The 12415-nt window shown below is 52.5% G+C and overlaps 3 protein-coding genes across 3 annotated transcripts; 1 reads left to right on the top strand and 2 right to left on the bottom strand.

Annotated features, from left to right (window-relative positions):
• Nucleotides 1-405: 405 nt before the first annotated feature.
• On the top strand, nt 406-3262 carry BP01DRAFT_398994 (putative alpha-amylase; the record flags this gene model as incomplete). Its single annotated transcript, XM_025578548.1, has 9 exons — nt 406-573; nt 630-668; nt 724-839; nt 887-995; nt 1044-1272; nt 1326-1488; nt 1546-1692; nt 1754-1994; nt 2135-3262. 9 exons carry the CDS (start codon nt 406-408, stop codon nt 2873-2875), a joined length of 1953 nt encoding a protein of 650 aa, XP_025431015.1. The 3' UTR covers nt 2876-3262.
• A 408-nt stretch (nt 3263-3670) lies between these two features.
• BP01DRAFT_365887 (uncharacterized protein) lies at nt 3671-6750 on the bottom strand (the record flags this gene model as incomplete). Its single annotated transcript, XM_025576387.1, has 3 exons — nt 3671-6138; nt 6192-6618; nt 6688-6750. 3 exons carry the CDS (start codon nt 6748-6750, stop codon nt 3671-3673), a joined length of 2958 nt encoding a protein of 985 aa, XP_025431014.1.
• A 1264-nt stretch (nt 6751-8014) lies between these two features.
• BP01DRAFT_340969 (uncharacterized protein) lies at nt 8015-11104 on the bottom strand (the record flags this gene model as incomplete). The annotated part of the gene is made up of 3 exons (XM_025573427.1): nt 8015-8821; nt 9335-9598; nt 9920-11104. 3 exons carry the CDS (start codon nt 11102-11104, stop codon nt 8015-8017), a joined length of 2256 nt encoding a protein of 751 aa, XP_025431013.1.
• Nucleotides 11105-12415: the final 1311 nt, after the last annotated feature.

Raw genomic sequence — 12415 nt, 5'->3', positions numbered from 1 at the left:
TCTCAGACTTCTTCTTCAGACACGGCAATAACTCCCTAGTAATGAAGGCGGGCGTGCTGTAGCCAATCTTCTCGGTCCTCACACCTGCATGATCGGACCTAAGGCACCCAATAGCTTTGAATTCATGGCCTGCTGCTCGCTTCGGCTGCAGAATATCCTGCTCGATCGGAGTCTGAGCCAATCAAGTCACATACAAAAGACCGTCCCTGGCATGCAGCCATGCACGAAAGCAATAGCAGAAAGCCACCTGATCATGCGTCCTGCCTCTGGCTATGCATCGCAAACTCCTAGGCTACATTGGGAGGCTGCAGATGACATATAAGATGAAGTGCCGAATGTCATAAAACTAGGCCGAATGGCAGACAATCCCTGGGCTCAGAATTTAAACAAAATTCAACGACAAGAATGAGATTCTCGACGCTTTCAAGTCTTCTGTCTCTGCCTATCTTTGGCGATCTCGTCCTCGGGCTGACCGCAGCGGAATGGCGGACTCAGTCCATCTATTTCCTCCTGACCGATCGGTTCGGCAGGACGGATAATTCGACCACAGCGACATGCAACACTGGGGATCAGGTATGCCCCCCCCGCATGGCTGATGAATGCAAGCAATGGTCTCCTGATATCACTAGGTGTATTGCGGTGGAACATGGCAGGGAATCATCAACCACGTAGGCGCTGTCTATGGATTCACCGTTCCCCCCATAGAGTCTAACCGTGGCGCAGCTGGACTACATCCAAGGCATGGGCTTCACGGCCATCTGGATTTCGCCCGTCACCGAACAGCTGTCGGCAGATACGTCAGATGGCGAGTCCTATCATGGATACTGGCAACAGAAGATGTGAGCACCCCGGCCATGAGTTGGGTTCATAGTTGACGAAGAGTAAGCTATTCGTTGAACTCCAACTTCGGCACAGCAGAGGACTTGAAAGCCCTGTCTGCTGCCTTGCATGAGCGTGATATGTATCTCATGGTGGATGTGGTGCCAAACCACATGGTAGGGGTTGTTCCGTTTGGGGTTGGTAACTTAGCTGACAGAGATCAGGGTTACGCTGGCTCGGGCGACAGCGTGGAATACAGCGTCTTTGACGCCTTTCCATCTTCGTCATATTTTCATTCGTACTGCTTGATCACCGACTGGGATGATCTCGACCAGGTCCGGACCTGCTGGGAGGGCGATACGATCGTCTCGCTTCCTGATCTGTACACGACGGAGAGCGCAGTGCGAACGATCTGGTACGACTGGATTGAAGAGCTCGTCGCCAACTACTCAAGTATGTACCTGTCACCATTGCTTTAGGGGTGGGCTGCTGCTGACCAGTTGCAGTCGATGGGCTTCGCATCGACAGCGCTCTCGAGGTGGAGCCGGATTTCTTCACGGGGTACGTCAGCGCGGCAGGCGTCTACAGCATCGGGGAGGTCTTCAACGGAGACCCTGCGACTGCATGTCCGTACCAAGGATACTTGGACGGCGTCTTGAACTACCCGATGTGAGTGCCTCTACACGAGAGGATCAACCCCGAGGAACAATACACTAACCGAGGCAGCTACTTCCAACTCCTCTACGCCTTCGAGTCCAGCAGCGGCAGCATCAGCGATCTGTACAACATGATCAACTCGGTGGCCAGCGACTGCTCCGACCCTACTTTACTCGGCAATTTCATTGAGAACCATGACAACGCGCGCTTTGCCTAGTGAGTTGGCCGAAAACCCTTGGGAAAGGGGGGGAGGAGTTTTCACTAAAAAACAAGACAGCTATACAAGCGACTACTCGCAAGCCAAGAACGTGCTCTCATTCCTCTTCCTGTCGGACGGGATCCCCATCGTCTACGCCGGCGAAGAACAGCACTATTCAGGATCTGGAGTGCCCTACAACCGCGAAGCCACCTGGCTGTCAGGCTACTCGACGACGGCCGAGCTCTACCAGTGGATCGCGACGACCAACGCTATCCGTAAGCTGGCGATCTCGCTGGACAGTAATTACATCACCTACAAGGTATGTGTGTATTTGTGTCCTCGGTTCCCTCCTCATTGCCGTGTATAATCCGTACCGTATACCTAGGGCATAGTAGCTCTACCGGCATGCCCGAGAACCCAATCACTGTATACAATCTGGACTAACACTAATCAACGAAGAACAACCCCTTCTACACCGACAGCAACACCATCGCCATGCGCAAAGGCTCCGACACCCTGCAGGTCATCACGATCCTCTCCAACCGCGGCAGTTCCAGCAGCAGCTACACCCTCACCCTAACCGGCACCGGCTACGCAGCCGGCACCACACTCACGGAGGTGTATTCGTGTACGACCCTGACCGTCGCCTCGGACGGCTCCATCTCTGTCCCGATGGCCTCGGGTCTTCCGCGTGTCTACCTCCCATCCACTTCCGTGAGTAAGAGCACTCTCTGCGGGGGAGGGGGAAGTGGTAGCAGCTCCTCCTCCTCCTCCTCCTCCTCCTCCTCCTCCTCTCCTTCCACAACCACAACCACCACAACCAAAGCCACCACAACAACCACCGCAACCACCACCACCTGCGCAGCAGCAACAGCAATCCCAATAACATTCATCGAACTCGTCACAACATCCTACGGCGAAGAAATCTACCTCACAGGCTCCATCGCCGCCTTAGGAAACTGGGCCACCACCACTTCGGGTGGGGCGATCCAGCTCAGCGCGGCGAATTACTCTTCGGCGTATCCGGAGTGGTACGCTACCGTCACGCTGCCGGTGAGTACGAGCTTCGAGTATAAGTTCTTTAAGGTCGGGACGGATGGGAGTACGGTTACGTGGGAGAGTGATCCAAATCGGGTGTATACGGTTGCTGCGACGGGGTGTGCGGGGGTGGGGGTGACGGTTGTTGATAGTTGGAGGTGAGACTGAGGCTGGGGGTGTTGCTTTGGAAGAGGAGGAGGAGGAAGAAGAAGAAGAAGAAGAAGAAGAAGAAGGCATGGATTATGGGTCGAGTCTGTGTTGCTCTGGAAAGAGAGGGGATGGATGGGCTTAGTAGACTCTGCATCGAGAATTGTACCCAGGTAGGGCTTACTTCTAGGATTTGTAGGTAGGACTTGGGTAGTTCTTGTAGTGCTCGGTACTAATCTTAGTATCGAGGTTGTCAGGTCACCTTAGTTCTTCTTTGTGTCAAGTTTGTGAAGGGGGTAGCTACCGGTTTCGGTTTTTGCTTGACCTATGTGCTTGTTGATCTCTGTTTGTTTAGTGGTGTCTGTGTCGATCCGATCTATCACGTAAAGAAAAATACATCGAGGTCAGATCAATTAATGGGGTATGTTTAAATACTATCTGTAGTTGAAACTATGTAGGTATGTATGCTTGATGTGAAGAGCTGAGTTGAGCGAGCTGATCTAGCATGGCAGATGAGAGAATCATAAATCAAAAGTGGTAGTGGTATAAGGTAAAGGATCATCAAACACGTAACGTCACTGCGTAGACTGGCCGTCCACGATCTTGTCGTACTATGGTTGGTATGTATCGGACGAAGGGGGAAAATAATGTAAGTCATAGTGGGCCGTGTGCACTTTTGAGGAAGTGACCGTGTGTATATGGTTGTTGGAGTATGCATTTCGAAAGAAAAGGGTTAAGGCCCGCAGTGGAAGGGGTTCGATAGGTGAATAGAAGACAAATGACTGAGTGAAGGAAGGTGTCAAGGTAGAATCAGAAGTGGTGTTGTTGGTCAGGACGGTATGGCTGTACCGCTGCAGGGGAATAAGCCCGTTCGGCAGGGTGACTTTGTTGGTCGGTAGGGTACGAAGTAGAGTATGCGTGCGCGTCTGCAGAGGTTTGGATTCGCGGAGCATGGGCTGCTGTCGGAGAGGATATGGCATACGCTGTGGTGGATGCAAACTGTCCTGTTGGCGAAGACATGGCATGTGTGGTAGGAGCAAACTGGGTTGTCGGAGAAGACAACGCATGTGTCGCTGGAGTAAATGTCTCCACCGGGGAAGACACAGCGTGAGTTACTGGAGAGAAAGCCACATAGCCACCCCCATTCGGTACACTCGTTTCTGACATTTCATGCTCCGCTTGTGAGCTGGGGTGTTGATAATCGTGCTGGGGCTCGGGCTTATGCTCATGCTCGGGCTCATGCTCGGGCTCATGCTCATGCTCATGAACGAAACCGGCAGCATACGAATCCTCAAATGGGTTGAACGCCGTGTAGCCTTCGTGACTGGTTGCGCTGGGGGAGACAGCTCGGAGTGCTGCAGCAGGTGGCTCGGGATGTTGTTCAGCATAGAAGTCATAAAGGTGCTCATGACCTAGTCCGTCCTGAGCGTGGTCCTGCGGTCCTTCAGTGTGCTGGTGCTGATTGCCCAAGTCTTTGTACAAATCTGTGGACGATGGATTAAAGGCGATAAACCCGTCAGCACCATGCGACTCGGGTGAGGCTGCCTGAGACGCTCTCTCTGTGTCAATAGCGTGGAGGTCGTGATGCTCATCAGCATAATGCTCGCGCTCCTCGTGGCTGGGATGTTCCTCGGAAGGCGAAGCAGTGTTTGCGGACGGATTAAAGGCAACATATCCGCCTTCTAGCGCGTGAGGTACCTCGTGCACATCACCTGGGGTAACGCTAATCGGTGCTATGTCGTCATGGACATATCCACCATCGGACCCATCTTGGCCCGAAGCGATAGTCTCAGTAAGCGGCATTGGCGCACTCCTGTGAACTGGACTGAATGCAGTGTAAATATTCGCAGTTGCGGCACCAGCAGGAGACATCGTTCGCGTCTCCCAACCCGCGGGAACAGCAGGCGGGGGAGATCGAGGGGTACCAGAGCCAGCCGGGGTGAACGACCGCGCGGAGAACTCATGGTCTCCCGCAGGATATGGCGTACCGTTAAGCTGACCCTGGGGAGAGAACGTCCGGGTAGGCACGCCCTCAACAGGAGAACGAACTGTCCCAGGTGTCAAAGAACGTGCGGTTGATACAGTTGCTGGGGCATGAGACTGAAAGGGAGTGCCATAATGCGGGTAGTAGGGCTCCTGATCTGCGAAAGGACTGTATCCCTCAGAATCCTGCTGTCCCATTGCATACGGCATATGACTCTGATCGTGCATAGCGGAAGGTGGAGCTGGGGCGGTATTCGATCGAAACATTGGTGTCTGGATACGCGGCATAGGTGGTGCGGGCGACGCTCGATCCATTCCCCGATATCCTGGAGCAGGAGGCGGTGGGGTGCAGTTCTGACGAGACATAGGAGGTTGAGACCGAGCCATCGCTTGAGCCTGTTGCTGAGGAGCAGGCGTGCGCGTCGATCGCGACATCGGCGTGTGACTACGCGGGTCCACCGGTCCACCATACCGCTGAGTCGAAGGCGTCTGGTCGAAGTTCTGGCGTGGTCTCGGGGTTTGAGAGAGTGGCATCGGAGCGGGCCCTTGATGTGGAAGAGGCGGTACTGGAGGCGCAGTGCCATGTCGATCAAGAGGACTGTATGTAGACACAGCAGTACTACCGGACATCGAAGCAGCATCTGAGAAAGACGACTGAGTCACTGTTCGAGTAAGGGCCGGCGGCTTGTCATCAAAGGTCGACAGATCTGGAAGAGTTGGTTTGCGATCTGGCGCAGCGGTACCAGGACGAGACGAGTATGCTGGCAGCGTCGTTTGTGTGGTAGTTCGCGAGATAGTCGTGACTATTGGTGTCTTATCATGATCGTTCATGTCGAGCGTCGGCAAAGTGGGCTTCCTGTCAACGCCCACATTTGGCTGGGTAGGCTTTCGATCCTGGAGAGCCACACCTTTGGCCAGCGCCTTGTTGACCTTCTGCCGGACGATTTTCGTCAATCGCGAATTGATTTTGCGCTTGCAGTACCTCTTCAACGATCCATCCTCTGAAGGAATGTGATGCCAGAGAAAGAGCAAATAGAGTACAACGGCCAGGAGAAGCTTGATCATCGACAAAACCCAGATGATCAGGGTGAAAATCATGCCGACCAAGACAATGGCTTGTCGGATGTTATTATCCGCCAGGACTTTGATGTTGTAGAATAGTTGGGAAGCAGTGGATCCATCGCTACTCTCTGTGTTGCTGCCGCCCGGGAGCAGATCCATTTGCATGACTGAGTACAAAGTGATAGCGTTGACAACCTGTCGAGGGCCATCGGCAAAGATTGTGCTCATCCACGCTATAAGAAAATTAGCTTATTGACAAAGATGAACACAATACGGATGAACCTACACTCGAAAGAGAAGTAAGCAAAGAGCGCTACGTACTCCGCGCCCTTTCGACTTTTGGTTAACTCGGCGAAGACCAAGAAGCGCCTCCAACCCCGACCATTCTGTCCCATGCGAATGCTCTGGATGCGCACAGCGAGAGAATCCAGATAGCTATGGGCGATACTGCCTGAGCGCATTGCCCGAATGGCGCGCAACCAACGATAGATGAGCAGGGCGAAAGAGACGATGATGCAGACGGCGAAGATCCAGCGCGAGATCTTGAACGGTATTGCAGGCTCAATTGAGCCGGCCCATCGCGAGAAAGCTAACAGGTTGATGGCAGTGAAGGTGTCTACGCCGTATACAGCCATCGAGACCAAAAGGAAGACGTAGATCAGGAAGTAAGAGAATCCAGACCAGCAAGATTCGGATTTGAAATCACTCAAGTTCTGGAATGAAACCGTCAGCGCCATGCTTCACCTCGTAAGTAGCATATGTTTATGACGCTTGGGACATACGATATAATCCCATTGTTCCTCCAGGGCCACGGGCCCTTTCTCGCGATCCCCCGAGCAGAACATTATTTACGACGACCACCGCGGGCACTCGAAAAGGAGAGAGAGTGTGTGTATGGTGTGATTAGACTTTGTCGGACCAGCCGGGGAAAGTCAGTCGCAGCGCAGGCGACAGAAGAACGGTTGGAGAGATCCCTAGCCAGGGTCTCGGAGATTAGTAGTTTTGTATGCGCTGATGCGCAAAAGAGCGACAGAGCCGGAGGGAAGAACAAGATGGCTGGCGGCAAGTCGCGTCAACAGCGCATAGCCGCTGGACAATAGGCGGAGGTGTTACTCGACATGGACGAATCGTACTGGAGCCATTAAAGCCCGTCTGCGAGACAAAATAGCGCTGAAACAGCAACGTGCGGCGGAGGCTGTCAGCGTCAACGTGCCAAGATAGGGGAAGGGCTGGAGGGCGCGTGCGATCGACGTGATCTCCCACCACATTCCAGGAGACAAGATGGCGAGAAGGAGAGAGAAGAAGAAATCACCATGGAGGGACCAGAAAACAGACCATGGATTTAGCTCTGCCCGAGCGCAATTCCGGCCCCGCAAGCGAGAGAGAGAGAGAGAGACGCACACATTGAGGGGGTCGGATGGACGACAGTTCGACTAGAAGGAATGTGAATGTGGAGCATCACCGATTCAGCCGTCAAGAATGAACGGTGCAAATGACTGAATGAGGTTGGCCGGCAAAAAACAGGTGAAACATAGAGGGCGTTTACCATACACTATTAAGCATTGGTCCCCTGGGGCATTCAGCCCAGTGGCTTTAATGGAACTGATGGAGCCTGAGTGGAGTGAGATGGAGAGACTATTGGGCTCTACGTAACTTATCGCATGCAGGGAAATGAACGGACGCCGGTTATCCCCCGAACCCCTGATCCACTGATTCTACATTCAACTCAGTCTCACTTGTTTTGCACGGTTCCCCCCTTGCAACCAATTGACTGCTTGGCAGTTTCAGAATAAGTTAACAGTCTGCTTCATTCACTTAACTAGTCGTACCTGAATTTACATCAGTTACAGTGTGTTTGCAGGTTCCCATGCAGAGGTGCGAAGTTTGAGTGATCAATGATGGCATTGAACGATGACCGCCCCCCAACAATGCCAAAAAAGACAATGTGTAGATTAAGTGCGCAATGATGCGATCAAGAAGATGGCTGGGCTGATTGTCCGACCAACCTCATCCCCGTAATTGATTCTCCAAGATCAGCAAGCAGTGAGACATCCAACAATTTCGACCGCCAAACTTGCGCCTCCCTGCATTCAGCAGGCGTCAGAGAAACTAATCCATATCGCATGGGGTCGGTGGACAATCGACTACCCTGCGTCTGGTAGGACGCTTATTCTGCGCATTCGAAATGCTAATGCGAAGCTTCTGATTCTCTTCTCCCAAGTCGCGATTCTGCTTGGACCAACGGATCTGATCCTCCGTGCGAGCTCTCTTCTCTCTTTCGTACATAGATTTGATCATTAAGAAGTCGGCACGGAGCTTTTCCTCGACTACGGAAACAGGAGTCTCCACCTTCGTCTGCTCAAGCTTCGCCGTCAGCTCATTGATAATCGTCTGCTGCTCCGACACTTTGACCTGACATTGCTGGAGGGCCGTGGTGACGGACCCCACATCCGCCGTCTGACGCTTGATAATCTTCTGCTCATCGCGCGCTTTCTCCTCCCATTTGGCCAGACGGGCCTCGAAAACTTTGGCGACCCGTTCAGACGTCTCGGCCCGTTCCAAGCTGCGCTGCGCGTCTCTCGTGGCTAGTCCGATTTGGACCTGCATGGTTCGGTTCTCCTCGTTAACCTTGTCCAGCTTGTCTTTCAGGAGGAACGCCTGGGTCCGCGCCTGCTCGGCTTCTACATGTTCTTTCCCGATCGACAGTTCGTGGGCAACTTTGAGTTCCTCTATAGTTCTTTGAGCGTTGGCTTCGGCCTCGGCCAATTTGCCCCGAGCCTCTTGGAGGGCATCCTGTGCGAAAGCCAATTCCAATTCTGCGTCGATTGGGTCCGAGTGGAATTGACTCTTGAGCTTAGTAACCTCTGCAATGGCAGCGTCACGCTCCTGCTGCATGATCGCCAATGAATGGCTGAGCTGCTGCGGAGTTTCTCCGAGGGAAGCCCGGAAAGTCTCATACTCCACGGTAATCCGCTGATTCTGGGCGAGGATGTCCTGATTCTGAGCGACAAGCGCCTGACGCTGAAGTTCGCCCTCGCGCTTTTGATTCTCTAAGATAATTATGTGCTGTTCCATGTCGGCAGCGCGAGTTTGAAGTGTGTCTTTGAGTGACTGCAGTTCCCCTTGTTCACCCGCAGCCTGTTTGCTGAGCTCTTCTTGAATAGCGAGCCGGACCTTGACCTCCATAAGCTCTTGACCGCAAGTCTGAAGCTCTCCCTTGCAAGTCTGAAGCTCTCCCTTGCAAGTCTGAAGCTCTCCCTTGCAAGTCTGAAGCTCTTCCGTACAAGCCTGAAGGTGTTCGGTGCGAGTCTGGAGTGTGTCTCGGAGCGATTGTAATTCAAGATCCTTGTTAAGAAGTTGTTGGCTATCATCAGTCACAGTCTGTTTATGCTGCTCTTCCGCAGCCGTGAGACGGGATTCAGCATTGACAAGCTTGTCAGTGCAAGCCTTAAGCTCCTCGTTGCGAGTCTCAAGTGCGTCTTTGAATAATTTCAATTCCTGATCCTTGTTAAGAAGCTGTTGACCGTCAGTCACAACCTGTTTACACTGCTCTTCCGCAGCCGCAAGACGGGTTTCAACGTCAACAAGCTTGTCAGTACAAGCCTTAAGTTCGTCGTGCCGAGTCTTGACTTCGTGTTTGAGTGACTGGATTTGCTGACTCTGGTCAAGTATCTTTCCACGCTCGGCTTGGCTCTGTCGACTACTCTCTGCACCAGCGGCCTGGGCCAGTCGCTCTTCTGCGGCTGCAAGCCTTCCAGTCCGAATTCGAAGCACTTTCTCAACTGACTGCAGCAGTTGACCACGCTCCTCCGCCGCGGTCAGACGAAACTCAGTAGCAGAAAGCTTGTCAGTCATAGTTTGCAAAGCCTGAGTCCGAGCCTGAAGTTCATCCTTGCTTGTCTGAAGTTCATCCTTTGCTGTCTGAAGTTCATCCTTTGCTGTCTTAAGTTCATCATTGGCTTTCTGGATCTCCTGTGACTTCTCAGCGCTGATTTGCTTCTTCACCTTGGCCACTTGCTTCTTCAGCTGCACGACGCGGTCCTGGAGTTTTTCCCGCGCCGCACCATCCTCTTCAACAGACTGCACCTGCTCCTTGGCCATGGTGAGCTTGGTCTCCAGCTCGGAAATTGTCTTCCGCAAGTCGTCAATCACGGTGGCCTCTTCATTCCTCGTTTGGCGGCGCACACTCTCGACTCTATGCATCATGAATTTCGTCTGCCGATCAACCGCCTCTTGCACTCGCTGTTCTTTTTTCTCGAACTCCGCCGCCTGCATCGCCAAACGCCTCCGCAATTGTGTGTTCTTAGCCTCGAGTGACTTGGACATCTCAACCAAATACGACTCGCGATCTGTGGTCTGCAGCGACTCGCAGGTCTGCGTCCCTCCGTCCACCAGCGGAAGTCTTTCCACTTGCATGGCAGCGATTCGGCAAGAGATCAAATACCACAGCCAGATCCCCACGAGAACAATAAGGATAAAGACAACCATGGAGCCAAGAAGAAGGAGGTGGTGAATCTCGCCGTCCGCAGGTGGCAGCGGTAACAGTCGCCAAGTGTTGTCTTTGACAGTCTCACCCAGCTCCAAGCCAGCCTCCACTCCGGTGCAGCGGTAGCTTTCCAGCCATTGCTTCCTGCGCCAACGGTCCGGGAGTCCACTGCGCGCGATAGCGGCAAGACAGTCTTCGTGCTGTCTTTTTCCCGTTGGACTTAGTCCCGCGGTCATGCCAGTCAAGTAATGATAGCTTGGTATCAAGATCGAGCTGCACATCCACTTCAGCCCTATCACCAGGCCCCACAGGCGCCCTACCATATTGAGTCCGCTGTCTGATGGGAAGAACCAATGAAGGCCCTTGGTCGTGAGTTGGATCAAGCGAGACCGGAAGATCATGCCTCGGACGCTCGCATGGCACCGATGATAGATTTCCTGGCGAGAGATAGGCGTGGAGAGCTGGCGGAGGAATGAGTGAAGTCCCAGTAATAAGGTCTGAGCGGGTGAAAGAATGCATCTTTTTGCTCCAGTCATAATCATAGGAGCCAGGGACCGTAGGTATGTGAGAACAAGAGTGAGGATAATCACGGCTGGGAAGAGCAGGATGCCTCCGCCGTTCAAGTCAAGGAAGGCGAGCATGTTGAGGCCCGAGGCGAGCTCAGAGCCAATAGCCTCGCCGTAAAGGAAGATCTGTTCCGTGTTGGTTGACATGTTGATCAGGTGGTATTGAAACGAGGTTCAAAGGTCATGGAGGAATCGGATATAGTGAGAGATAAGAGATGAGTGCTCGACTAGCTCTACGAGGCTCTAGCATGTAAGTAGGTGTTTCTCGAAGTGAACAAGGACAGCTCACACGCAGTATGAGAGACTGAAGTAGACGCCGGTGTTTTCTTGACAAATGGATAGGCTTTGGCTTTCCCAAGACGCTGCTGTGAAGCCTTATGACAGGTCTTCCAACACGCGCCTCAGCGTCGAAGCTTCTCTCGCTGTTGCCAGACTTTTTTTGATAGCTAGCAGGTGTTCTTGTTTATCGCAAGAGTGGAGTGAAGCTGGCCTGTGGAGCTGTCGGGCTCACAAGGACCGGAATGATTGCAAGTTGGCAAACAGTGAGATGTGGGTTGGAAGGATTGAAGATACGGTTACTGGAAGTTCGAAAGGGACTGATGGGGAAGATGAGAGAGAAGATAGAGAAGGGAGAGAGGATGGAAGAGGAAGAGAGAGAAGATATGCGTGGGGGAAGGGAAAGGGTGTTTAGTTGTGGATGAGGAAGTGAGAGAGGGTTGCTACGGAGAGAAAACTACCCAGTGAATTTCAAGGCCCATGTTGCTGTGGAGAAAATGAGGCCTCACCACCCAAAGAACATGATCTGCTTGTGCTTGTCACTCGTTTATACACATTTACTAGGCTACTAGCAAGATGAATCACTTTGGGTAGAGACTTGAGGAAACACTTCTACATGACTATCCTAGTCCAACTAACGAACGATATATCTGTCGCTAGAGCGACTGCCATGTCAACCATATTGTCTCTCATAATATGATCAAGATAAAGCTGATTCTAATCACAGAAGGATCAAAGAAGTGAGGTTGGGGCATTTGGGACCTGGTGGACGCAACCAAAAACAAGCACTCATGCTCAACCATTGTAAATGGCTGCTTGGTCAGACAATCCACGTCCACAGGTGCAGCTGGGATTCTGACATAATATATCCTTCACAAGCAGGGAAATGGCGAGGTGTTGGTGCAGTAACAGTGTTCGGTACTGGTTCTAGTGAGACCTGCTCCTGTTTTGTCTGCAGCGTGTAGTTGTAGGAGGGAAAGCGGTTGCGCTGCAATCTGTAACCCATTATCTTCACTGAGCACAATACTTTTAAAGAGAACACTCATAAAATTTCGAGCAACCACACAAACGCAGATGGAATTCGGAAAAGCGCACCTGGTATCGAGCCATCTATATACCCAGCTCTAGAAAATTAAGCCACCCTGCATATCCATCCATAGTACGATTAAGCTACGATTCCCG

Source organism: Aspergillus saccharolyticus, assembly GCF_003184585.1.
Source record: "Aspergillus saccharolyticus JOP 1030-1 unplaced genomic scaffold BP01scaffold_16, whole genome shotgun sequence".
NCBI lineage: Eukaryota > Fungi > Ascomycota > Eurotiomycetes > Eurotiales > Aspergillaceae > Aspergillus > Aspergillus saccharolyticus.
The sequence above is the reverse complement of the archived record's forward strand: the minus strand, read 5'-3'. Positions and strand labels throughout refer to the sequence as shown.